We start from the raw sequence: 26,291 nt of genomic DNA on the forward strand, positions 1-26,291 counted from the left end.
TAATTAGATTAATTATCTAATGGATATATTCATTCGTTCGCAATATTATATAATTAATATTTTATAATAATTAACTTTTGTTCATTTATAATTTTTATATAAAAATTTCCAACGGTAGATATCATATATATTTTAATTTCGTCGACGATTGAAAGATGGCAATGCCTTCACCCCCCGTTAAGAATACATTGAGGATTTATCTTTCAAATGTAATATACTATTTACTGTATAACTTATTGTTGGATTAAAATTTATATGATACGTATTAATCGTCGAGATAAGACACATGACAGATATTTAATTGGTAAATTTATTGCTTCGATTTGTTTCGGAATAAAAAATATATATATATATATATTTTTTTTTTTTGTCTTACTAACCTCACAATCAGTCGTAATTCCTGGCTTGACCCATACGTACGTATATAAATAACCTAATCTACGTTGTGTGTGTATATACATATATATACATATGTATTTATATAAACATATATAAATATAGGTAAACATATATACATACATAGATTCATATTGTTATTTTTATTACCGTTTGGAATTTTCCCTAATTTTATTTTCCTTTGTTATTAATAATTAATGACTGGAATTATTTTATTGTCTGTCATTATTCATTTTGAACAAATATATATATATATATATATATATACTCATGATGGATTGGAATTATATTGCATTGTTCAATTTTTTATTAAATATTTTGTAATAAAATTAAAGTCTACTGAAATCCAAACGGTATGAAAATTCAGACGGGAATCTTGGACAATTGCCTGGGAGATGTAATATTCGATGTAAGAAATATTATACATGTTTTCTATTCAACATATATATACGCGTATTACGTGTCCTATATAAACATAAGCGAATATACAGTTTCTTTATTTTTAAATTTTTTGTTTATTCTGATATTTTGTTTGTTTGTTTGTTTTTTTTTTATTATTATAATAAATCTAATAATAAATATCTAATAAAATTATATATTAATTATTATCATCATTATATATTAATATAACAATCTAATAAATCTCTCTCTCTCTCTCTCTCTTTTTCTAAAATTGATATAGATCTTTTTTTTTTTCCTTGGTTATATTATTATTTACAGATATTAATAATAATTTTTCTAATTTTTCAGCTTCCATTATGGAGCATAAGGAAAATAAATTACTCTGCCTCTCTTTTTCTGGATTGCGTCCTTAAAATATTGCGATCGTACAAACATAAAAGAAAAAAATCAAAAAGAGATATGCTTGAAAAAGCTCGATCCCGCTGAGAGTTTTATAAAGTTAGAAGACCTTCGTGAATCAGAGTCTAGGTCCTCCGAATGTCATTCAAGGTTTGTGCATTAGCGTGTTCAATGCACAGAGAAGATGCATTCTGTGTCACGTTGCATATTGCCTTCGAAAAGAATGTAAAGAGGAAAAGAAAAAGGAAGAATCGGTAAAAGAAAAAAGAACAGACGACTCAGAATTTCGAGATCTCGAGAAAGGGGGTGGAGGAGGTTGAGGTGAAAGGGACGCAACCTTAACACGATTCTATTTCTTTCGATGCATCGTTCAAGCTTTACGCATCGAATGGCGAAGCAATAATTTTAAACTCAGTGACTATTTCTCTCTCTCTCTCTCTCTCTCTCCCTCTCTCTCTATCTCCCTATCTCTCTCTTCCTTGGGGTTGCGTCGTACAAAGACGTTGCGTGTGGGCGCACAGACGCGTCACGAATAAGAAGAAGAGGAGGAAGATGAGGAGGAGGTAGATGAGGAGGAGGAAGATGAAGAGGAGGAAGATGAAGAGGAAGAGGAGGTGGAGGTAAGAAAAGCCGATCACAGCTTCACACAGAAGGGTCCGCCGAATCAGAATCGTAAGAACCTCCATCGCGAACGCAGAGTCTCTTTTAGTCGATTCGTACGACAAGACAAACTCAATTCGTTCGTAAACGATACAAACACATCGACCGATCGAAATTAATTATTTCTATCGAGATAATAATATCTTAGTTGATATTAACGAAATATATTGAAAGAAAGAACGAAAAAAAGAAGAGGAGGCAAAATGGTTTACGAGAGCGACTTTTACACGACCCGACGACCCTACTCAAGGCCCCTTGCATCGTCCTACAGCATCACGGTCAGTATATTATGATCATCTCTCTGTATATATAGATCTGTATATATATATGTATATATATATATATATATATATATATACATATATATATGTCCTAATACATGGGATTTTACCGATCGAGCGGGATCGAGTATGACTTAATAATGTTTTCCTGTATGCCAAACTAACTTTTTGTTTAAAATAAAGTATACACACTTAACCGGCCTAGTTATCGCCAGCCTATACGATTCAAAAATCCTATTATTACTGTTGCATACGTCTGTATATATGTATATACATACCTATTTGTAATCACTTACAATATCATGGTATGTAGACCCGGGTCAACGTTTTGCGCGAGAAATACAAAATAATATATATTCCCTTTTTCTCTTTACCATTATTATTATCATGTATTAGAGTATTTCTTAAATGAGATTTAATTTGCTAACGTAAGCCTTGCGAATTTAATATACTTTTCCTTTTTCCTTCTTCTTATGTCGTCGTCGTCGTCGTCGTCAAGTCAAGTCAAGTCAAGTCAAGTCAAGTCAATTTTTGTACGAAATATTTTAATAATAAAAACTCGCTCGTTCCACGTGTACGTTGTTGAATGATTAAGAGAAAGAAAAGTTAATAATGATAAAGTTATAATAGAAATCAATAATTCGAAATAAAAAAAATTTAGTTAGCGCGAAACGTTGATCCTTTTTCTGCTTCGGATTCAAATCAAAAACGGTTTACGAGATATCGATCAACGTGACAATAAACTTAAACGATAATAATCGTTGACCGATCGAATTCGATGCATATCTCGAAGTCTCAACTTCCACACTTTACTCCGTAACTAAAAAAAAGGAAAAAAAGCAACAAAAAAACAAAAAAAAAAAAAGGAAACAAAAAAAAGTGCAAAGACTTTTTATACTACTATGCACTAGCTACTCTATCCTTATCGCCCACTACTATTTACTTATTACCTTCACTTATTACTGTAACTACTACTTCCACGATCACTACTATCTTTACTATTTGTTACTACAAGATTTCTGATCACCCTTTTACCCCACCCACATGATCCCTCGCTCCCCGTCCCTGCCATCCACTCTTTCAACTCGATGCGTGCACTTGGTGTCTCGAAATACGATTTTTGTTTTTCTCTATTCGGGCTTATCGCTGGCCACAATCGAACGAATATCTTGTTAAAAAGAAACGATACGATTATGGCCGAACAACAATCTGACAGAAATCAAAACATCCAGTTTACGGATTTGATGTAATAATCTTGATGAATCGATACGATTTATGAATTCAATGAATTTACTTCGTTGAATATTGTCTATTATAGCAGTACCAATTCTTACAATGTCTGCTTTTGTTTGTCTATTTCTCATTCATTCTTATTTTCTTTCTATTTCTTGTCTTTTTTCTCTTTCTTTCTATCCTTTCGTTTGTTTCTATTGTACATACATATACGTCCTGTGCATACCTTGAAATTTGTAAAATTAAAAAGATAATACTTACGTATTTTTACTTTTGTTTTTTGCTCTCTCGTTGATTTATTTGCAAAATTAGAGTGTGTGTTATTATTGCATTTAAACGTTTATTATTGATCATATTTGTTGTATAATATTTTGTGTTTTTCTTTCTTTTTTTTTTTATTTCCCAATTAAGGATGATTCCTTACGCGTAAGAATCATCAATGATTTAATGATTGAATCCAATAAAATGTATATTTTCGATCGAACGATCGTAGAGATACGAGAGTCTCTCATATAGTAGAATTATCTCGGCAAATCGTAATATTTTATAACATTATAAATAGCGTATTAGAGAGCAAGAGAGTCACACAAGAGAATCTAATTATAGTGTCGCAGCCATTTTCCGGGACTTTCAAGCGTTAAACTTAGATATCTCGATGACCCGGCAAATCTTGGACGAGTCGGTAGAAAAAATGAATTTGGCCGACGAGTTTGAGAGAGAGAGAGAGAGAGAGAGAGAGAGACTGGGAATGAAATCTTTCAAAAAAAAAGAGAAAAAAATATATGAAAAAATAAAAATTGTAGAAAAAAGAAAAGGAAACAAAGAAAAATGTTTATAAAACGATAAATAGAACCGATGGAAACGACGAAATTTCTAAACAGAAGAACAAAAAAAAAGGATAAAGAAAAAAAGAGAATAAAAGAGAAGAAATGAAAACTATTATTATCTCAAAAGAAGAGAAGGATTCGTACGTATTTTAAATATCATCCTTCATTAATTTTTTTATTATTTTTATACATGCATACATACATACATATATATATTAATGTGTATGTATCTTTTTTAATCAATTTGTTTTTGTTTGTCACGAGACCGATCGATTAGAAATTCGAACGTGTCTAGTGATTCGAACTAGCACGAGTATTCGACCTAAATTCTTTGACGTCTTTGACGATTTCGACGATGTTATTCTCTTCTCTTTCTCTCTATCTATCTATCTATCTATCTATCTATCTATCTATCTTTCTCTCTCTCTCTCTCTCTCTCTCTCTCTCTTTTCGTCGTTTCTTTGCAAAGACGATAATCATGATCTAACGTAAGTAAAAAATCTCGAAGAAGGGTAGGAATTTTCTGAAAAAGATTTCCGACGTTTCATCATCGTTTTCGCCATTTTCGGTGACTCTCTTTTAAACCGGCTCGTTTCTTCCGCAGAGTAGAGGGGATTTGTAGATCGGTGTTGCGTTACCGTGCCCTAATTTAGACACCGACGATGTTAGCCTCGACGGTCGACTCCCACCATGGACTCTGCCTCGCGATTTCATCCTCACGGAAATTTACGAATGCCTCTTTCTTAACTGGAATTTTTAGCTACAACATGCCTTCTTTCTATATAGTACATACATGTATATATATATATGTATATATATGTATATATATACATATATATATATATATATATATATATATATTCATTCATTTTTCTTTTCTCTCATATCTTCTAAACTATATCAATCCAATATTTTTTTACAATTTATAAGATTAGAAAAACGATTCTTAATTTTTCTTTGTTCTTTTTTTTTTTTTTTTTATTTATAGCGCAACGATCTTTTCTTTTTCGTATTATCTACTTTTTTTTTTTTTATATTTCATTTACAATTTTCTCACTCTGTTCTCTTCAATCGGAACTTCTTTGTGCAAATTTTGTTCTCTCCGAAATGATTTTCGAGATTGAGCAAACAACAATTATTTTCTTTTTCTTTTTCTTTTATTTCTTAATAAGAATATTTTTTTTTTCTTTTTCGTTTATTACTTCTTTTATGTATGTATATATATATTTTTTTTGTTTACTTTCAACATTTTCTTTTTCTTCTTCTTCTTTTTTTTTCTTTTTAATCTCTTATACTCTCATCGAAATTTTATGAAAAATCTTTCATACGAATAATCTTTTTAGGTTAAAAATATTCTCAATTTTTATATATTATTATATATATATATATATATATATATATATATATATATCTTTCTATCAATATTTATCTCAATATTTTTCCTCCAACCCCCCTTTTTATTTTTTAATCCCTTCTCCGATTTATCTATTCTTCGAGATACGTTATTTTGGAGTTATTGAAAAAGTCACGTGTATCGATTACGACAAACCATTAATAAATGGTTTTGTTAATTAATTCACGGTCATAGAGTTCGAACATTATGAAATTATCTACGTGGATTTACTATAATAATAATAATAATAATAATAATAATAATAATAATAATAATAAAAACAGAAAAGAAAAAAAAAGAAAAATAGTACAGAAAGAAAGAAATACGTATCCTGCAGCATGAAAAAGAATAAAATCTAATGCGATAAATTAAAACAAAAAAAAAAGGGTAATATAATCGACGATCTCAATGAAGAATCATAGTTGGACACTTAGTACATTTCTCCTTCCGAAATATAAATGATAATAAAAAGCGGAGAAAAGTGTTATGGAAGTGGAGACATCGAAGGAAGTTCGGGAGATCTTTCCGAAGGTACAAGAGTAAAAGAATGAGGAGAAGATTAAAACAAAAATGAACAAAAAAAAAAAAAGAGTAATAAAAGAAGAAGTAAAAAAGGAAAAAGGAAAGGGAAGGTTTCGCGAGGCTTGAAAGAGAGAAAGAGAAAGGGTTAGAGAAACAGAGAGAGAGAGAGAGAGAGAGATAGAGATAGAGAGAAAGAGAGAGAGGGAGGGAGAAAGAGAGAGGGAGGAAAAAAAAATGAAAAAAAAAATGAGAGAAAGAAAGAAAGAAAGAAAGATCCGCCGTTGCAGAAGCCGGATTTGTTTCCTTGGGAGAAGGTACCGTTCGTACCAAGGCCATCCCTTGTACCGGAACCGTTCACCGTTTGGGGCCGCAAGAGGCAGGATCCACGTAAGGAGTTTTATCAGTACGTAACCCTTAAGGAGAAGGAGGGTCTCGTTCGAGGAAAAAATCTAGCCAAGGAGGAACACACGAGACAACTTTTAGAAGGTGGTACAGTTTCGAAGGTCAACTTGGATGCGGCTGCAGAATTGGCGACAAAAGGGCATGTATTTGAGAAGGGTGTGCTCTCGAGACAGGCTGGTTCGCATAGACATGCGTTTGCACCGGCTACCGGTCGCACTAGGATATTGATGGCTCTACAGACGCCATCTTGGTACCGCTTTTGAACGCGTCAATTCAAATATCTTTATACTTTAATAACGATTTTACCTATCCGATATATATATATATATATATATATATATATATATTTCCATCTATTTACCTACTTACATTTCAATTTATAATACTTTTTTTTAATACTTGCCACAAAAGCTCGCATTTTATTTTGATAGTGACTAGAGTTGGCTCTTATACTTCTTTCTTTCTTTTATTCCTTTTTATTTTACTATTACTATTATTATTATTATTTTTCTTTTGTTTTCTTCTTTTCTTTTTTTTGTTTTAATACATTATCTCAATCTTATTTGTCTATTTGTATTTAAAGGATAGACGACGTTCCTCTTTCATTCTCTTCATTGATATTGATCATGGCTTTTCACAATTCAATTCGTATATATCTATATATATGTATTAAACTGTGATAAAAAAAATAAATTAATAGAATTTCGAATTAATTTCTCATAAATCTATACCTAACGAATAAACAAAAAAAAAACCTCTGAAAAAAGAAAAAAGAAAATTGACGTACGAATTCGATTACAAAAAAGAAATAAAAAAGAAATATATGACATGTAAAGGTGATTGATATTTAATTTGGTTTGAAAAATCTTGTGCTCATCGTATCGTACGAAAAATTGTTTTTTGCTTTTTCGATAAAAACCGAGACACCGAGTTTGCATCGGATTGCGTTATATACACGCAAAATATACACGGTCACGGTAAAACGACACGCATACGCTTATTTCTAATCGTAAGCGTCGTATAACAAAAAAAAGCGTCTGTGTATTTCTTGGCAAGGACATGTAACGTTACCCAACGTTAATATTTAGATAGCATAGCATGCCCTGAATGTTTTTCGGCAAGGAGACATTATTAATGCATACATACATATATGTATACATATATATATATATATACATATAGGTATACATATATATATATATATATATATATATATATCTCGACGAGCGTTTATAATTGGCCCCTACGTTGTGTGTCTATAGATAGATCTCTCGTATCGACTATAAAAATCGATTAAACACTCTGACCGATCTATACTTTTTTAATTAATCTAACGTAATACCTGCGAACGTTTTACGGGTTTTAACAATCGATCGGTCCAATCGGTTCGAGTATAAAATTGTAAGAGAGATAGAAAGAATTAAAAAAAAAAAAGAAAGAGAGACAGAGAAAGAGAGAGAGAGAGAGAGAGAGAGAGAGAGAGAGAGAGAGAGAGAGAGAGAGAGAGAGAAAGAAAAAAAATCGATCTGTTAAAACCTCGTCGGGGCAGGTATATCGAGAAAGAAAGAAAGAAAGAAAGAAAGAAAGAAAGAAAGAAAGAAAGAGAAAAATAAAGTGGGTTGGTTCTTCGCTCTTGGAATCGCGCTCGATCGATTTCTTTTCGAAAGGAAAAAAGAGACAGAAGAGATATGATAAAGAGAAAAAAAAATTAATAATAAAAAGCATAAAGGGAAGGGATAAAGAGGGGACAGAAGGGATTAGGTGGATGGGTGATAGGGATCACGATAGAGACGAGGAAGGGGGGATAAGAGGGGTAGGAAAAAAAAGATAAAGATGGGGGTTGTCTAAAATCCGTTGGTTTTAGACAAGCCCAATTTTTGTTGACCTTGTCTAACCCAAATCTATAGACGCCTCGGCACTACGTGGTCCGTGACTATCCCGAAGTCGGCGTGAGGTCTGCCCAAGAGCATTACAGTTACGCGTACACCAACACCAGCTCGTCGAGTTCCTCAGCGGATCCGTACACTCGTCGTCCCCAGAGGTCTTCCTATACCGAGGAGAACGTCGTCAAGAGAGAAAGCGGACCGTATGGATCATATTCGACCGAGAGATCCTCTAGATCATCAACCGGCGGCGGCCCTGGAGGCTATCATTCCTCTTACGAGTCCCATTCATCCGGACGTTTGCCCGGTGGTACCACTTACCGCCATTTCTCCTATCGCGTCTAAATCAATGCTCCTTAACCAAAGAAAAAAGAAAAAATATATATATACATGTATCCAATCCCCTTTTTATCTATTTTTAATAACTAAACAAATCCTTTTCTCTCCCATCCTCCTCTTACTCACCCCCTTCCCCTCTTACCACTCCCTTATTATTTTTTCGTCTTTGGCTCACTGAATTATATCGTTTATATTCTTTTTTATTTTTTGTCTTTTTCCTTTCGTCTTCCCCGTTTGCAAAATCTATATATCCATGCGTACTATGTTATTATATCGTAGGCATTTCTTTTTTTAAAAGAAAAGGAACGAATATGTGTTAATCTCGAGTAATCGTTATTTACGTTAAAACATAAACCCCATAAAATGGGACCTTAGAGTTTTGTTTATATTATATTGCTACATTTAGAGATATTAAATAATAATAGTTCGCTAAATATCGTGTGTGTGTTTTTTTTTTCTAGCGTGCATTATTAACCGTTTAAACAAGAAAATGTCGTAATATATACGTGTATATATATATATGTACATATATATGTATATATACATATCTTTTTATCTATATCTATATTACGAATATATCGAAATAATGAAAAATGCGAAAAAGCGCATGTATATATATATACACATATACATACATATATATATATATATAAGTATATAAATACATAATATAAATACATATATATATATAAGTATATAAATACATAAGAAGTATAGAAATATGCAGATGCATTATTTTACATTGTTTGTCAGAAATTAACTACTTTTTAGGGGAATCAATTTTAAATTTGTTTTTTACTAAAATATATACATATATATATATATATATATATATATATAAATATACTCTTTTGTCATTGATCAAAAATTTATCACGAGTATAACTATGTATAAGAAATAAGATGAATAAACGTATTTATAATACCAACTAATAATAGAAACGATTCTAATAAATCACGACTCATCGATCTCGTTGGACACACAACGCGAGAATCGGCCAAATTACGTAGATACATTTTTAGATACACGACGCAAAGCGACATGCCCCTCGCTGCTCTACTTTTCATCTTCCAGATCTTTCCCTCACTTCTCTCTCCTCTCCCTTTCTCTCTCTCTCTCTCTATCTCTCTCTCTCTCTCTCTCTCTCTTTCTCTTTCTCTTTTACTCGACAATTAGCACGTGCGATCGCATTCACAAGAATAGACAAGAAATCTGAGAGCGAACAAAAGTCAAAAAAAAAAAGAAAGAAAGAAAGAAAGAAAGAAAGAAAAGAAAAGAAAAAAAACAAAAAAAAAACAAAAATCAAAGGAAAGGAAGAAAAAACAACAACAACAGCAATAACGACAGCAAAAAAATAACAACAAAAAAAGGAAAGATGAAAGGAAATGAAAGGATGAAAAAAAAAACAAAAAGAAAAATACAAAAAAAGAATATATATATATATATATATATATATATACATAAACATACACACACATATATATATATATAAAAAGGGAAAAAGCAGCAACCCCTGAAGCACGCGTTATTATGCCAAAGCACAATCGCTGCCAAAGTCACTAACCGAGTGTCGTTCTTCTTATTTTTATTTATTCTGCCTCCCATGTGACTCCTCGTCCCCATGCCGCCATCACCGTCGCCGCCGCCGCCGCCGCCTCCACCACAACCACCATCGCCATCGCCACCACCAACAACACCATTGCCATCGCAATCCGGCACTACTACCACTTCCGTTTTCTGGAAATCATCGATAAATCTATAAATCACAATCGACACTATCTTATCGAACTTATGCTTGTACGGACGAAAGACCACCCCTGTTGTCCTACCACTCTCCGCTGTCATTCAGGTAAGTTAAGGTTGTTAAAGCAACAAATTATTCCAGCACAAATTTTGCGGAATGTTTCCTGATTTGCAAAAAAAAAAAAAAAAAAAGAATAAAATAAAAAGAAAAAAAATATATTTGCGGAACGAAAAATATTCAATGAACATAGATTATTTTCTTTTTTTCTTTTTTTAATGAGCCTCTTGAAATCAATATCACTTTGTTTTGTTCAAATATAATTAAAGAATTCAAAGGGTACATTGTCACAATTGATTCAATTTTGTACATACTACGTATATACGTACATATATATACTTACTCAACATTCAATCGTATTATTAGATAAAGAATTTCAAGTTCAATAGAGGAAAAAGACGCTTGTGAATTTGAAGAGGCTCAGTAATACTATATATCTCCAATGTCAATGTCTAATTATATACAAGTTCGCATACATGCTTTCTATCGATAATTATGCAACGCAAATAATGCTGAATCTTAATCATACGATCGCAAATAACGACGACGCTTTTTCGCTCTCATTCTTTTTCAAACGCTTCATGCTTCATCCATATCACCGTCTAACGATCTATCAATATTATCAATCATTTTTAATCCTAATTATCATCGATCATCTAGCTTTTAAATATACTAAATATACGCAACATAGCGAATGGCTTTCTACTACAACGGTGAATGCGTACGCGCTTCATGCATATATATATATATTAATACAAAATACGTAGATATATCTTACGTATAATAATAATATCTTATCGTTGGATAAAATATATTGCTAATGGCAAGAAAGAAAATTTGATAAAAGAATAAACAAGATTCGAGAAAAGAAAAGAAAAGAAAAGAAAAGAAAAGAAAAGAAAAGAAAAAAAGACAAAAAGATAAAAAAAGAAGAAAGCATAAAAGAAGTCGTGGATCGATATAGATCGATCAGTAAAGAAGACAAATTGATGTATATTTAGTTGAGGGGTTATCTTCCTCGAATGCCCTACATTGCGCACAAGAGGCTCGTCACCGTAATCCATTCACCGGTCCATAATGTTTACTACTCTGGCTCGATGATACCGATAAGAATACATTCTCGCGTACGTCCAAGTGTGATAGCTGCCGAACTCAAGAGGATACGGGATCTACCAAGGCCATCTACCGAATCTTACACCGAGCACTATTTAAATTCCAAGGATCACATCGTAAGTGAACAAAAGAGAGACAGTGAGAGAGAGAAAGAAAGAACTGTCTCTCTCTCTCTCTCTCTCTTTTTCTATCTTCATCTTTCTCTTTCTTTCTCTCATCTTGCATACATCATCGATCATCGATCATCGATCATCTATCGTCTTCATCGTCGTTTTCATCGTCGTCTTCATCGTCATCGTCGTCGTCGTCGTCATCGTCGTCTTCATCGTCGTCGTCGTTTTTGTCGTCACCTTCGCACATTGGAATATATACCATCAAGTCATCTCACAATTCATTCAAATTGCGAAATCGCGTCGTTAGATCGCGTGTCATTTTTTTTCAACGATGAATCTTATTACAAAATGACATTCACATAAAAAAGATTAATTATCTGATGAAATTCTTCGAGTTAAAGCTACGTGGCGCTTCGTGGCGTTTCGTTGTTTTTTTTCTTACCTTTTTCTTTTTTTGGATCCTTCTCGTTTGGATCCTTCTTCCAATTTCTGTCTAAAGAAGAATGATTTAATATCTATATAATTTATACTCATAAATAAATAAATAAATTTAAGAGATTAACAAATTAAATTTGTATATATATATATATATATATATATATATATGTATATATATATTTAGACGAGTCAATAGAATTTTATGTTTTTTGAAAATTGAGAAATTTACGATGTTAATTTGAAATACATCGTAAAAATTATTCCAAAATAAATTTATATTCGTTTATCATATCGATTTTACGTTACTATATATAAATATATCTATCTATCTATCTATCTATCTATTCGCAGTACTTCGACGACGAGGCCAAAGAAATACGTGCAAGGGTGGATTCTCTTTTACGACGAGTTCACGTCTACATACCACGAGCATGTCCCAGGTATTATCGATAAATCTTATAGAAAGCGAATGATGAAGGAAATTTCTTATCGGAAGATGGAAATTCAAAAAAAAAAAAAAAAAGGAAAAAAAAATAGTAAAAAAAAGAAAAGACGTTTGACGTTTGAACGTCTTTTTCATAATTTTAGCGACTTTGCCGAAGAAATAATACCGGAGCGTATGCGCAGTGGTGATTATATTCGCCGATTGATATCCGGTAAGAACAATACTAAGAAGGATGCGGAAGCTGTTTCATGGTACGATGTACCGGAAAGAGGACATTTTGGAAATTTGGCATGCGTCAAGTACGTCGCTGGAAAGCCCCAATCCATCAGGAGACCCTACTACAAAGTAGCTGATCTTCGCCCATCCGACATCAAGAACGACGTTAAGTTTTTGAGCTACTACCAAAAAAATCGGCAGGCTGCTGCCAACGCTTGTGAGTAATCGTACTTTGATCCTATGTAAATGCAGCAGCTAGATTTTTCTAAAGGAAAAGTCGTTACAAGTTTGTCCTGTTTATTTATGATACGTAAAGATCTATCATCCATTTATATATCTATTTGTTTATCCCTGATTATATATACACAAACAGAGTTGTTCATAATTCGAATTCATTGATACTGAGATAAAAGTCATAAATTTTTATAGATAATTCGTAATGGTAAACGTAAATGGTAAATAAAAAAAAAAAATGGGATATCTTATAACGTATTTGATTTGTTTGTATTTAAGAGAAATGTATTTGTTGTTTATGAAATTGAGAAAGATTTAAACGACAGGACGATCTTGTCGACGATCCTTACAGATTTTGCGGACCGACTTTAACGAGCGACGAATGAAAAAGCGGCGATCTCTTTTGTGTGGGATAGGTCGATTTAAAAAAAAAAAAAAAAAAAAAAGAAAAAAAAAAGAAAAAAGAAAAGAAAAAAAGGAAAAAAGAGGAAAACGAAAAGAAACAAAAAAATTATTTGAAACGGATAAAAGAAAAAGAAAGAAAGCACTTTCTCTCGTAACTCGTTGAAGATCGGAAAAGTGTCTCGGCTAGATGATTTTTGAGTAGATGAAAGAAAGGAAAATAAAAAAAAAAGCAAAAAAAAATAAAATAAAAAGAAAAGACGGCCGCGGGACGCCGTCCGTGTGAACCTTTTTTTTCATTTTTCTATTTTTTTGTTTTTTCTTCTTTTTTTTGTCTATCTTGTCTCCCCCCGCCCCCCAAAGCTCGTATCTCCAATTTTCGTTTTCTTTTTATGTATGTATTTATTTTATATGTATTTTTTTGTTTCCTTTTTGGACTGAGATTGGCACCGTATATTAAATTGTCTGAGAAATTTGTCGTTTCTGCTGTGCCTGGCGATAATAATAATAATGATGATGATGATGATGATGATGATGATGATGATGATGATGATAATGATGATGATAATAATGATGATGATGATGATGATGACGAACATGTGTTCATTTGATTTTTATCTTTTTTGGTTTTTTCCCTCCTCGTAATTTTTCCTCGCTCGTTTTTTTTACATTCATATATGTACCACATGTATGTATTCTATTTGTCTCTTTTTCATACATTTTAATGTTTCTCCCTTTTTTCTTTTCTTTTTTCTTTTCTTTTTTTCTTTTTTTTCTTTCTTTGGTTTCCTCTTTTCTTTTGTACTTTTTTTTTATTGCCATCTCGTTTCGTATTTAAATCTTTCTTTTACCACCTTTTTTTCTTTACATATTGTGTCTAATAATCGTAAAATAGCGAACGACGGTGTGAGACATTATAATTATTAATATGTATGTATATTTTACGTTACTGTTGTCGTCGTCGTCGTCGTAGTAGTAGTAATAGTAGTAGTAGTAATAACAGTAGCAGTAATATACATATATAGTATACTTTTTCTTTATGTTTTCTTTTTTTCGTTTCGATATATCGTTTCGATCGGAAAACGAAAATAAGGAAAAAAGAAAAAAAAGTGATAAACAAAATTATTATAAATGCGAGATAAAAACTGATAACAAAAAAAAAAAAAAAAATAAAGAAAAATAAAAAATAAAAAAGGAAGCGATAAAAACGAAAGCAAATGTTTCTCGTAAGGAAGCCGATGGTATTACTACTGTGGGAATTCGTGTTTCGTTTGATTTTGTGTATATTTGTGTATTAAAATGAAAACGAGCGATCGGTGGAAGCGGTAAAGAAAACGAGATCGAGATCGAGATCGAGAAAGAGAACGAGATCGAGATCGAGAGGAGAATTTTTCCCGACGATGAGTACGCCGCGATGACGGCTGCAATGACAACGCATTTTAAGAGAGAAAGAGAGAGAGAGAGAAAGAGGGAGAGAGAGAGAGAGAGAGACAGAAAGACAAAGACAGAAACAGAAGCCGAGCACTGACACACTGTAGATCCAACTGGAAGACGCATCTGAGAATTTTTTTCATGCGATTCTCCATGATCTCCATGATCGAGGCAGCATTTGCAGAAGAACAAGCAGAGCGATTTTTTTAAACGTTTCAGGCAAGGGCACGTGGAGGGATCGCGTTCCAGAACTATACGAGGATCCAACTAAAGCCAAAAAGGAGAAGGATAATGAGGATGAGGAGAAGGAAGAAAAGGAGGAGAAGAAAAACGAAGAATGATTGACCTTTTACGAAAACTATTAATACTATTAAAACCGTCCTATATTTCTTTCTTTCATGATATATCGTATAATATATGTGTATATATGTATATATATATATAAAAACATATGTATGTATGCATATACACATGTTTATTATAGAATGATTTATCGAATTAATTATTACGATTAGAAAAATGTTCTCTACGCGATTATGATAATAATAGATAGGTATATTTGATAAAATATATATATATAAATATATATATATATATATATAGATATATTTTATTATTATTATTATTATTATTATTTATTTATTTATTTATTTGTGTAACTCCCCGATAACGAGTTACATTCATAGGACCGTGATCGTTTTCACTTATTTATTATTCGTATCGTATTTATCGTTATTAATCTAAGAATATAGAAAGTGCAAAGTGATTAGAAAAAAAAGATATTATAAAAAATAATCTCGCACGAAACTTGTAATATGAAAAATAGTTAATACACGTCATTATGCATATCGGAGACATGTTTCGTTTCTTTTCTTTTTTTTTTTCTTCTTCTTCTTCTTCTTCTTCTTCTTCGAGCGTATCGTCGCATAGAATCAATAAAGAAAAAAAAAAAAAAAAAAAAGTTACGTCATTCAATAGATTCTTTTCTTTTTCTTCTTTTTTCTCTTCCTTTTTTTTTTGTAGAGAGAGGTACGCGTGAAAAAGGAAAAAAGAAATAAAAAAAAAGAAAAACGTCGATCACTTTTTTCTTTGACGGATATATCCAATTCGTAAGATAATTAAGTTCGATTTAAGTCGCCTAATGAAACGAATCCGATCCAAAAATTCGAGGTAAGCGTTACTATAAACATGCTTTGCAAATTTTAATATAAATTTAATATCGAAATTGTAAGAGCCCAAATAAGGGTGACAAAATAAAGCCAGCTATCGAGAGTGTCTTGAGTGATGATCATTGTGGTGATCAATTGTAATATCTGCAAATTGAGGAATAATTTGTCAGCTGTTACGAATTCTAACATAAATATGCGTCTAAATAAATTTTGCGTGTACGTATTGAGTTTTACAAATGCGAACGGAAAGGAAAGTAGCTCGTTAAACGACGAACGTTCGTCGACGAATATTTATTATTATCAGATTATCTTTTCTTTTATCGAGATCGAACGAGCAAGAAAAGAGATATAAAAAAAAAAAAAAATGTTTGCAAATGGTTGTACGATCGAGCTGCTCTCGCGTCCGTAACTTTTTTCTTTTATTTTTTGATTGATTTATTTATTCTTTTTTTTCTTGTTTTTTTTTTCCATCCTGATCGACGCGACACAAAAAGCACAGTGTTTAAATGCATATTCGATCGATTCATCTGATTACGCCATTACGCATTAAGCTTACGTTTACTATATACATATTTATGTATATGTATACTATATGTATATGTGCTTATATTATTTGACATTATTTCAATTGATCGTCTCACGCACACATCGAGTGTCAATATTAATACTCTTGATTACTATAATTATATGATGAGTAAAAAGAAAAAAGAAAAAAGAAAAAAAAAAAAAAAAAAGAAAAAAAAAGAAAGAAAGAAAGAAGAAAAACAAGAACGAAAAGATCGTACAGAAAATCATTCTATCAATGATCTATCCAATCAAAACGATCTACGATTTAATTTAACGAATAAAAAAAAGAACTGATAAGTAATCGAATAAAAATAATTCTGGTAATCTCGCGAAATGCCGACCTTTATAACAATTAATTATTCATTTGCAATCCGATTCATTTGTCACACACCATCGTACACACGCATATATATATATATATATATAGAGAGAGAGCTTATTCACGATAATTCGTTTGTTATTATTGCTGCACGCTTGAAATTTATCTACGTATGTATATAATTTCTTATATACAGGATTGTTGTCGATGATTTAATGCACAAACTGCGAGGAGTAGTCAAGACCAAACAATTCTTTTTTTTTCTTCTTCTTCTTCTTTTGGTCAGACAACATGAGATCGATGAAGCGATCAAGTTGTAGAAATTAATATTTGCTTGCTTTTTGGGGCTGTGGTGAAGTGGAGTGGGGGAAAGAGGGCAAAGAACAAATTTATACATTACTTTTACAGAATGGTTTTTAAAAGTCAGTCGTAAAGTTTGTGCCTGTATATAAGAACATAAATGTTTTCGGTCCCATATTATGCGACAACAAATATTTACCTTGGCTTACTTAACCATACAATCCCCCCCCCCACCCCGTCGACAATTTCTTTATTGAGTGTTCTTGTTTTTTTCTTTTTTTTAACGCCCTGTTAAAAATCTACACGCTCTGTAGAAATCCTGAAGAATTTGAATTGTCGTTTATGCTCATCGACGATGCATCATTTTTTTTTAGCTTAAATGTGTATTTGAATTCCACAGGCAATTTATCGCAGCTTCTCTATTTCTCGGTTTAGGCGTACGGCTTTATCGTTATTAAAAATGAATCGTTGATTGAATTATCATACGAGCTTTCTCTCGTTAAACGATCATTTATGTTTCATGTACCGCACCCAGCACCGGATCAACCGATGACTGAGAGAGAACTCAGAAAGGGTTAGTAACTGGATATACGTATATGAGATAATTATTGCGTTCGTTCGTTCGTTCGTTCGTTCATCGGTGCCAACTTATTGTCCAAGAAATCTCAATAATGCTTCCATTCCAATAATCGAAATTATTACACTAATCGTATATCTACGTATCTGTGTCTGACATTCTACACAAAATTCTAGCCCGTGCCCTAGAAACCGAATGGAGCGAATCGATTGTGAAAAGAGGTAAGCTCAAATCTTATCAAAAGTGATTTACTCTAGTAATGTTTCTCTCTCTCTCTCTCTCTCTCTCTCTCTCTCTCTATCATACCTGATATAATCCCTTTAATACATATATATATGTCTACGTTTTCGTACGCGGGTTCCCTGTATACTCGTAGAAGTGAAACCAATACTGGAAGAGAAGACAAATGTGGCAGAAGAGAAGACGAATTTACCCGAAGAAAAGATAATCGTAAAGGAAGAGAAGAAAACTATATCAGAAGAGACGAAGACTGTGGCAGAGAAGAAAGAAACTTTGATAGAAGAGGAGAAACCTCTAGCGGAAGAGAAAGAAATTGTTATAGAAGATAAGAAAGTTTTAATGGAAGAACCGATACAAGAGGATGTTAAACCAAAAGCTAAACTGGCTAAGGAATCTAAGATTAAAAAATCAAAGCAAGCGGAAGTAGAGAAGAAGATTGAAACAAAAGTGGAAATGTCCAATATAAAGGAAATATGTCCAGTGAAGGAAACTTCGAAGGAGCCTGAATTATTAGCAGAATCTGTTAAGGAAAAGGAAGAAAAGGTAGAGGAGGTAATAGCTCTTACGGAATCTTTGGTATCTGATCAAAAGCAACTAGATATCGTAGAGGAATCTTCTAAAGAGGAAACTCCGAAAGAGGAACCAACGAAAGAGGAACCAACGAAAGAGGAACCAACGAAAGATATGCCAATTGAGATAGAAGTTGCAAACGTCCAACAATCAGAAAATCTTCTTGAAGAAAAAGTGGAAGAGCAAGTAACGGTGGAACCGAAAGTAGAGTCAACGGTAGAAACTGCTGCAGTAGATATAACAGAGATCGTAGAAGAATCGAAATCGATAGTTGCGCAAGAAATAGAAACGAAACCAATTGAAGAATCAGAGATCATCGAAGCTACTCCTGCGACAGAGAGTAACGAACTTGTAAGTGAAAAGGATCAACCAGAGGGTGAAACGGAAGAGGGTAGGTTATAAATCTCTCGATTTCGTTTATAAATAAATATCATTAAATATCGAAAAACACAAAGGAGAATTTGAATAATTTTTTTTTCTATTCTATTCTATGTTATCTTTTGCACGATTCAATGTGTCTGTGCAAATTTTCTAATATTGATAGATATATATATATTTATATATATAATCAATGTCTTGAGTCTACCAAAACTAAGATAATATCCTTTGTCATGTTTTTAATTGCATCTTTAAAACCTTTTATTATCTTATGTCACGTCGAATTTACCTATTTTAATATATGTTCCTACCTATGTATCTAAGACCTAATATGTATTTATAGGTATATAATATATATATATATATATATATATTATTTATTACATACAAATTTTATTATTTATAAGATCAATAAATATATATATATATATATATATATATATATATAAATTAATATAAATTAATATAAAAATTATATACACATATATATATCACATCGTATAATTACGAAATTTGTTTATATACGTATATATTTTTATATATATATATAAATAAATAATAAAATTTTTTGCTCGCGTAAAAGAAAAATTGAGGACAATTGAAAATATTGTTTCAGTGAAGCAAGAAAAACAAGATGCGGCAAAAAGAGCTCAAGAATATTTGCTTAAAGTTGAAGAAGAATCCAGGTAATAGATTATTACCCTTAGAATCTTTCAAAAGAAAAAAAAAAAGAAAAGAAAAACGAGAGAGAGAGAGAGAGAGAGAGAGAGAGAGAGAGAGAGAGAGAAAGGAAAAATTCAATGATATGTAACAAATAAAAAAGAACTAATATATCCGTTCATTTAATTCTTGATATTTTATAGAACCGAAGAGGAGAAGAAAGAGGCTATGGAGGTACAAATAACGAAGTACGAGATGGAGGAGGAAAAGGCATGGGAGGCTTTGCAGATTGATTTGGATCGAAAAGCACATCTTAATGAGATCCTTGAGGTAGAGAAGGCAGAAGCCGAAAGGAAAATTGAGGAAGAAAAATTAGAAAAGGAACGTACTGAGATCCTTCGTTTGGAAGAAGCTGAAAGGTGAGAAGAAAAAAAAAAAGAAGAGACATATCTAAAATGAAACGAATAGAACGAAAAAACGAAGCCAAGAGATACAATGAAAAAAATAATCATTAAAGTAATAGCATTTTTTTACTTTCTTTCTTTCTTTTCTTTATTGTTTTTTTATTTTGTTTTATTTTTTCGAACAAAATTAATTAATTCGAAGAAAAATAACGTACGATGAAATTAGTATTTGATGGAAGTAAAATCCTAAACAAGAAAAAAAAAAAAGGAAAAAAAAAAAAAAAGAAAAGTAACGATTGAAACGGTGTGCATGCATAGGGACAATGGGAGGGAGAAAGGAGGAAGGAGTTAAGGGGGAAAGGGAAGGGGTAAGCGTCTCTAGATTTGCCGTAGGTGCTCTTTACGCTGGATACGTCTTTGGGAAACCGGACATAGAAATTGCATCGAATTGAATTCTTTTATTTTATTTTATTTTATTTTATTGTTTTCCTTTTCTTTTTCTTTTATTCTTTTTTTCCTTTCTTACGTACTTTTTCTCGTTGTCGTTCAGACAAATCAATGCTGAAAAGCTTCGTGCTCTAATGGAGGAACAAGAGAGGATGCTTATCGAGGAACGCGCGGAGGAGGTTCGTCAGAGACAGGAAAGAGAAGAACGATTGGCTGAAGTGTCCCTCGGCATTAATGATAATAAAAAGGATGCCGATCATTCACGCGAGGATCAACTTTTTTCCGAGATAACCGATCAAGAGATGGAGGAGAAAGCGTTTGAGCTTCCGCCGACGGATGAGGATACGAAGGTAAAAAAAAAAAAAAAAAGAAAAAGTGATCTAAAACGACGTATTCTAAATTTTTTATGTGAACATTATAGTGATTTATATGAAAAATTAAAAAAGATATATATATATACATATATATATATATATGATATATTTTATTACGATATTTTTCTAATAATATGTTGTATAATCAATTTAATTCTTCTTTTTCTTCTTTTTTTTTTTTCTTTTTCTCCTAAATTTATAAAAATCTTCCTTTCATATTTCTATCATACGATAATATCGTTGATGGAGTAAAATTGTCGTAAATTGACAAAAAAAAAAAAAAAAAAAAAAAAAAGGAAAAAGAAATATATCTCTTATTATAGATCATTTGTTGAATCTATTAAGATCAATTTTTTATTAATATCGTTTGTACTTGTGTTTTAGATCGAAGAAGAAGATAACGTAGTAGAGTACGAGGTCGAAGATATTTCCATGGATCCTTTCGTCGAGGAACCAGACGGACAATCTCAACCTGTAATCAGCGGTGGTACTGCCATCGTAGAGGAGAATTTCGAATGGCCTGACGAAGAAGCTTAATTTCTCTTTCTTCTATTCTCTATCTCTCTTTCTCTCTCTCTCTCTCTCTCTCTCTCTCTCTCTCTCTCTCTCTCTCTCTCTCTCTCTCTCTCCCTCTCTCTCTATCTCTATCTCTCTCTTTCTCTCTCTCTCTTTCCCTATCTTTTATCGCGAATAACAGCTTATACGCCGGATCATGTTCCTTTATTACTATAATATTCACTTTTTATTTTGCGCTACGATTAACATACTTTATCTCAGCATATATCATTTCATTCTTTCTGACATAATTAATAAAACATTGCGATACGATTTTGATCGATCTAAATGTATTAAGTAATCGAACATATCATATGTATATATATATATTCGATATAAAGTAGTCTGATAAATCATTTGAAAAAAAAATGCAAGAAAAAGTGATAAAAAATAATTTGTTATTATTATTATTATTATTATTATTATTATTATTATTATTATTATTATTATTATTCAATTATTATTTCAAATCGTATCGTCAATTCGAAAACATACATACATATATACATACATACATACATACATACATAATCATTCGCATATCTATTTATTTCATTGCCGATGCATTACATACAATATGTGTACGTGTGCGTGCGTGTAATAAGAATGTTAGAGGAGTAACGTGCAGGATATGTTTAATGTTATGTTCGATCGATCGTAATTATAATAATCAATCTGAATCATTGGTGTCAGCAATAATATCAATGATATTGCCGATCCTTAGCATCAATTTCGACGAAAACATTTTAATGAGAAAATTCATTTGTTAAATAATATTGTCGAACGTGATGCAAAGCAACGACGATATTGGGGAATATCATTGTGAGTTTTTATTGTATTATTATTATTTTTTTTTTTCTTCTTCTTCTTCTTCTTTTTCTTTTATATTCCCTTATTCGTTTATCCTCACGTTTTCTACAAACTGTATTTGGGATCGTGGACGAGTCAAAAATATTTTTCATTTGGACGTTCAATCGATATATTAAATTTTTGACCTGTCGCTAATAATATATAAGGCAATTTCTAGTATTAATTTATTATACGATTATACACATATACATATATATAAGATTAATTGAAGGATTGTAACAACGATAAAAGAGAGATATATATATATATATATCTATATATATATAAAAACAAAAATCTCTTTCTCATATATAAATGTATTATAATTTTAGATTTGCGCGTTAAAAATAAACATACGTACAATGCGATATAATGAAACATTGAATTAAAGTTATTCAAGGTATAAATAAACAAAATGTAATACAATTAATAAATATAGATTGAAATTCTTACAAATGATTTTTTATAGCGAAATTTATATAACCAGTCGACGATCTATGTATAACGCCAAATATTTCATACTTATTGTCAAGATAACGTTTATGTTATTTATAATAATGTTAATAAATCTCTTATTATGAATCAAATAATTAAACGTTTATTTCGTCTTTCCTATTCCTTTCTGACGTACGTTAATATTAAAGAAATCAATGACGAAATGAATGTAGTATTTTACGAAAAGAAAAAAGAAAAACCAATTATCCTAACTTCTTCTATTAAAATCACCATTGTTTAATTCTAAAGATTCGTTGATTTTTTATGGTGTAATTAGTCAAAAAAAAAAAAACACAAGAGAAAAAAAGAAGAATCTGAAATAAATAATTTGCATGAAAATGATTATATGTACATATATTATTCCTAGAAAAAATAGATAGTCAAAGAGAGACCTTCCGATTTGCAAAGAGCTCTCTCGTTGTTTTACCTTTTGACCTTGGTTTAGACCAGTTACGTAATCTTCCTCGACTCTAGCTAAACGTCGTCGGCTTCGTTCGAATCGATAAAGGAAACTTTGGTACGATGACGTTTCTAACGTTGCAACGCTATGTACTTCAACCCGTTACGACCCATTAAGGTTTGCGTCATTAAAAAGAAAAAAAAAAGAGAAAAATAGGGGGGGAAAAAGTCAGGGCACGGATGACGCGAATAATAATATTACATATTAATTTATATGGCTTTAGTAGAATACACACGTGCGCACACACAGAGAAAGAAAGAGAGGGAGACTCATTCAATTCCCTTCGTTCAATTTTGATTATTATGATTTATTTCGATATAACGATGTAAATATTATTATGATTTTTTATCATTCGTCATCAGAAAATTCTCCGGGCAATCGCTTTTGTTCATATTTGAAAGATAGCCAAAAAATTCGTCGTAGTCGTTTCGAGAAATCGAAGATTATGCAATAGTAGTCAAGACCCAGTCTGAATAGGATCGAAGATCTATTTACATATACATTTATATATGTATATATATATATATGCCTAATCGATATAGACGAATGGGAAATAAATATATTGTAAACAAAGAGATAAATAAGAAAATAATGTTATTAACGTCAAATGAATGATATCTGATTAAATATAACGTACGAATATTCTTATATCTTAAAGAATATAAATAAAAAAAAAAGATTCCCTTCTATTCCAATTGCCATAGTAACATTGAAAGATATAATATTTCTTTCTTTCAAAAGCTCGTTGATATCTCGAGAGCAAACTAATACAAGAAGACCCCTTTTTGAATATTTAGATATATATATATATATACATATTTATATGGACATACATATACACGTACAAAAAGGTACATATATTTATGTGTGTGTGTGTGTGTGTGTGTAGATATATGTATATAAAATATGGAACGGGTCGTATCACTCGAAAAAGATGTGAGGGTCGAAATCAGGAAACGAATAATCATTCAGAAGCAGAGTCGATGAACATCGCAGAGACCACACCGATGCGGGCATTATAATTTTCGGAAGTGAGTGCCAAGATTAGAGAGCATTGACGTCATCCTCGCGACAATAAAAAGAGAGATCCGTCCATAAGCTCGTTGCTACGCATCGCTGACAATGAATCGTATAGATAACGGCCTGTGGACGTAAGCCCAACGTAGAGACGTAAACGAGAACATATATACATATGTACGTCTATATATATATATATATATATATATATATATATATATATATATATATATATGTATGTATAATAGATTTATATATGTATGTACTTTAATAAATATATATATATGTGGGTATGTATATATACAGGAAAAGTTTTGAAGTTATTGTTATAATTTATGATATAGTATCGGAAATTCCAATAAATTTGATTTACAAGTAGAACACATTCATTTAGCATGTTTGCTAAAGCGAACACGTGTCGTTATCGAAGAAGAAGTATATTAAAAATATCTCCTTTATCTTTGTTCTTCGTTTTTTTCCTTTTTCTTTTTCTTTTTTTTCCCTCTCCCCCCTTTTTTTCGATTAATTTCTCTGGATAATTTATGCTCATTAAAACGTCACGATATATTTAACATATTTTTATAATAAATGATATTCTCTTTCTCTCTCTTTCTCTCTCTCTCTCTCTCTTTAGATTTCTACAAGTATTTATTTCTTTTCATTATGTCCATATATTTTTACATAATATTTCGTTGATTAATTTATACGAAAACAAAACTTCCATGAAAATTATCTTCGATAATATTTTATAATAAATAATACTGAAAAAATTTCAACGCGAAGTTCATCGCTGAAATCAAAGAAAAAGAAAAAAAAAAAAAAGAAAAAAAAGAAAAAAAACATGTTTCTCAAAATTCGATAAAGAGCGCGAAGAAAAGGGGAAAATGTATGATGAAAGGGAAACTTCAAAAAAAGAAAAAAAAAAAAAAAAAGAAAAAAATAAAACACAAAAGATGCAATTGAACGAATTGATCGTTTCACCGCGACAAAATTATTCGAGTAAAGACGATATTTAAGTAATTGCTATTGTCTACACTTCATCCGTCCTTATCAAACTATTTTCTATATATTATGTAATAGTAATAATGTATATGGATAAATATACAAAAGGAAAGTTTGCGAAAGTTACCGGGCCAACGGGCTTCGTTTCGTAGCTAGCAGAGAATAGAGTAGTAGAATCGGTGCGAGTTGACGTCAGTCCGAGGGCTGCGCTGGCGCCACGCCGTTTTCCTATGACGTCATTCGAGGGTGTACTTCTAGGGGGTGAGAAAAAAGGAAGGAGAGAAGTAGATATATATATATATATATATATATATATATATATATATATAGAGAGAGAGAGAGAGAGAGAGAGAGAGAGGGAGAGAGAGAGAGAGAAAGACAAGTTGCGGGTTCAAAGTGGTAAGGTTCAATGGCGTAGGTAATCAATAAATTTCCAACTATTATTCAGATTTACATTTCAAAAAACATATCGATTTATCACAATCGAGTTTCTCTTCAAATTAAATATTTTCTTTTTTTTTCTTTTCTTTTTTTTTTTAGAAGGAAAGCTTCTCTCCTTCGACGAATGAAGTGACGATTATTTTCGACGGATTCAGATTTTCTTTTTTTTTTTTCTCCTTTTTTTTTTAATCCCATCGCGAATGAACAATTGTATAGGAGATTATAAGGAAAGGAAGGGAAGTGTTTGGAAAAGATTGAAAAAAAAGGACAAAAAAAAGAAATTGTTTTGATATTAAATCGATCGAAGTAGAAGGCTAAATTATTATTTTTTTTTTTTTTTTCTTATTATTTTTCTTCTCAAGAGAAATAACGATATCGAGAAGATCATTTAACGCCACTGGTCTTAGCCGTGAAAAGCGTGCCATCTTCGACCATTCTATACCTCCGCCATTTTGGTGCCAAGTTAGGTTCTTCATCCTCAAAGTGTAATCTTCACTTTGCAAGATGCTACCTGTCACCCCTCTCCCTCCTTCGATC

General features: G+C 31.5%; 1 protein-coding gene and 1 long non-coding RNA gene across 6 annotated transcripts; both read left to right on the forward strand.

Annotated features, from left to right (window-relative positions):
* Positions 1-255: 255 nt before the first annotated feature.
* On the forward strand, positions 256-2,074 carry LOC146873157 (uncharacterized). The gene is made up of 3 exons (XR_014981816.1): positions 256-416; positions 732-805; positions 1,147-2,074. It is a non-coding gene; the product is annotated as an uncharacterized LOC146873157 (long non-coding RNA).
* LOC118451369 (uncharacterized) lies at positions 1,805-21,553 on the forward strand. Of its 5 annotated transcripts, XM_035887817.2 has the most exons (12): positions 1,809-2,135; positions 10,548-10,586; positions 11,540-11,767; positions 12,554-12,642; positions 12,791-13,080; positions 17,821-17,859; positions 18,039-18,083; positions 18,239-19,063; positions 19,667-19,736; positions 19,914-20,129; positions 20,665-20,911; positions 21,320-21,553. In XM_035887817.2, exons 1-12 carry the CDS (start codon positions 2,061-2,063, stop codon positions 21,470-21,472), a joined length of 2,316 nt encoding a protein of 771 aa, XP_035743710.1. In that variant the 5' UTR covers positions 1,809-2,060; the 3' UTR covers positions 21,473-21,553. The 5 variants fall into 5 exon arrangements, with proteins under 5 accessions (XP_035743712.1, XP_035743710.1, XP_035743711.1 ...); XM_035887819.2 differs by lacking the exon at positions 10,548-10,586 and having other exon boundaries at positions 1,805-2,135; XM_035887818.2 differs by lacking the exon at positions 17,821-17,859.
* Positions 21,554-26,291: the final 4,738 nt, after the last annotated feature.

The sequence above is a fragment of the Vespa mandarinia genome, chromosome 2 (genome assembly GCF_050613455.1).
Source record: "Vespa mandarinia isolate Hongniang chromosome 2, ASM5061345v1, whole genome shotgun sequence".
NCBI lineage: Eukaryota > Metazoa > Arthropoda > Insecta > Hymenoptera > Vespidae > Vespa > Vespa mandarinia.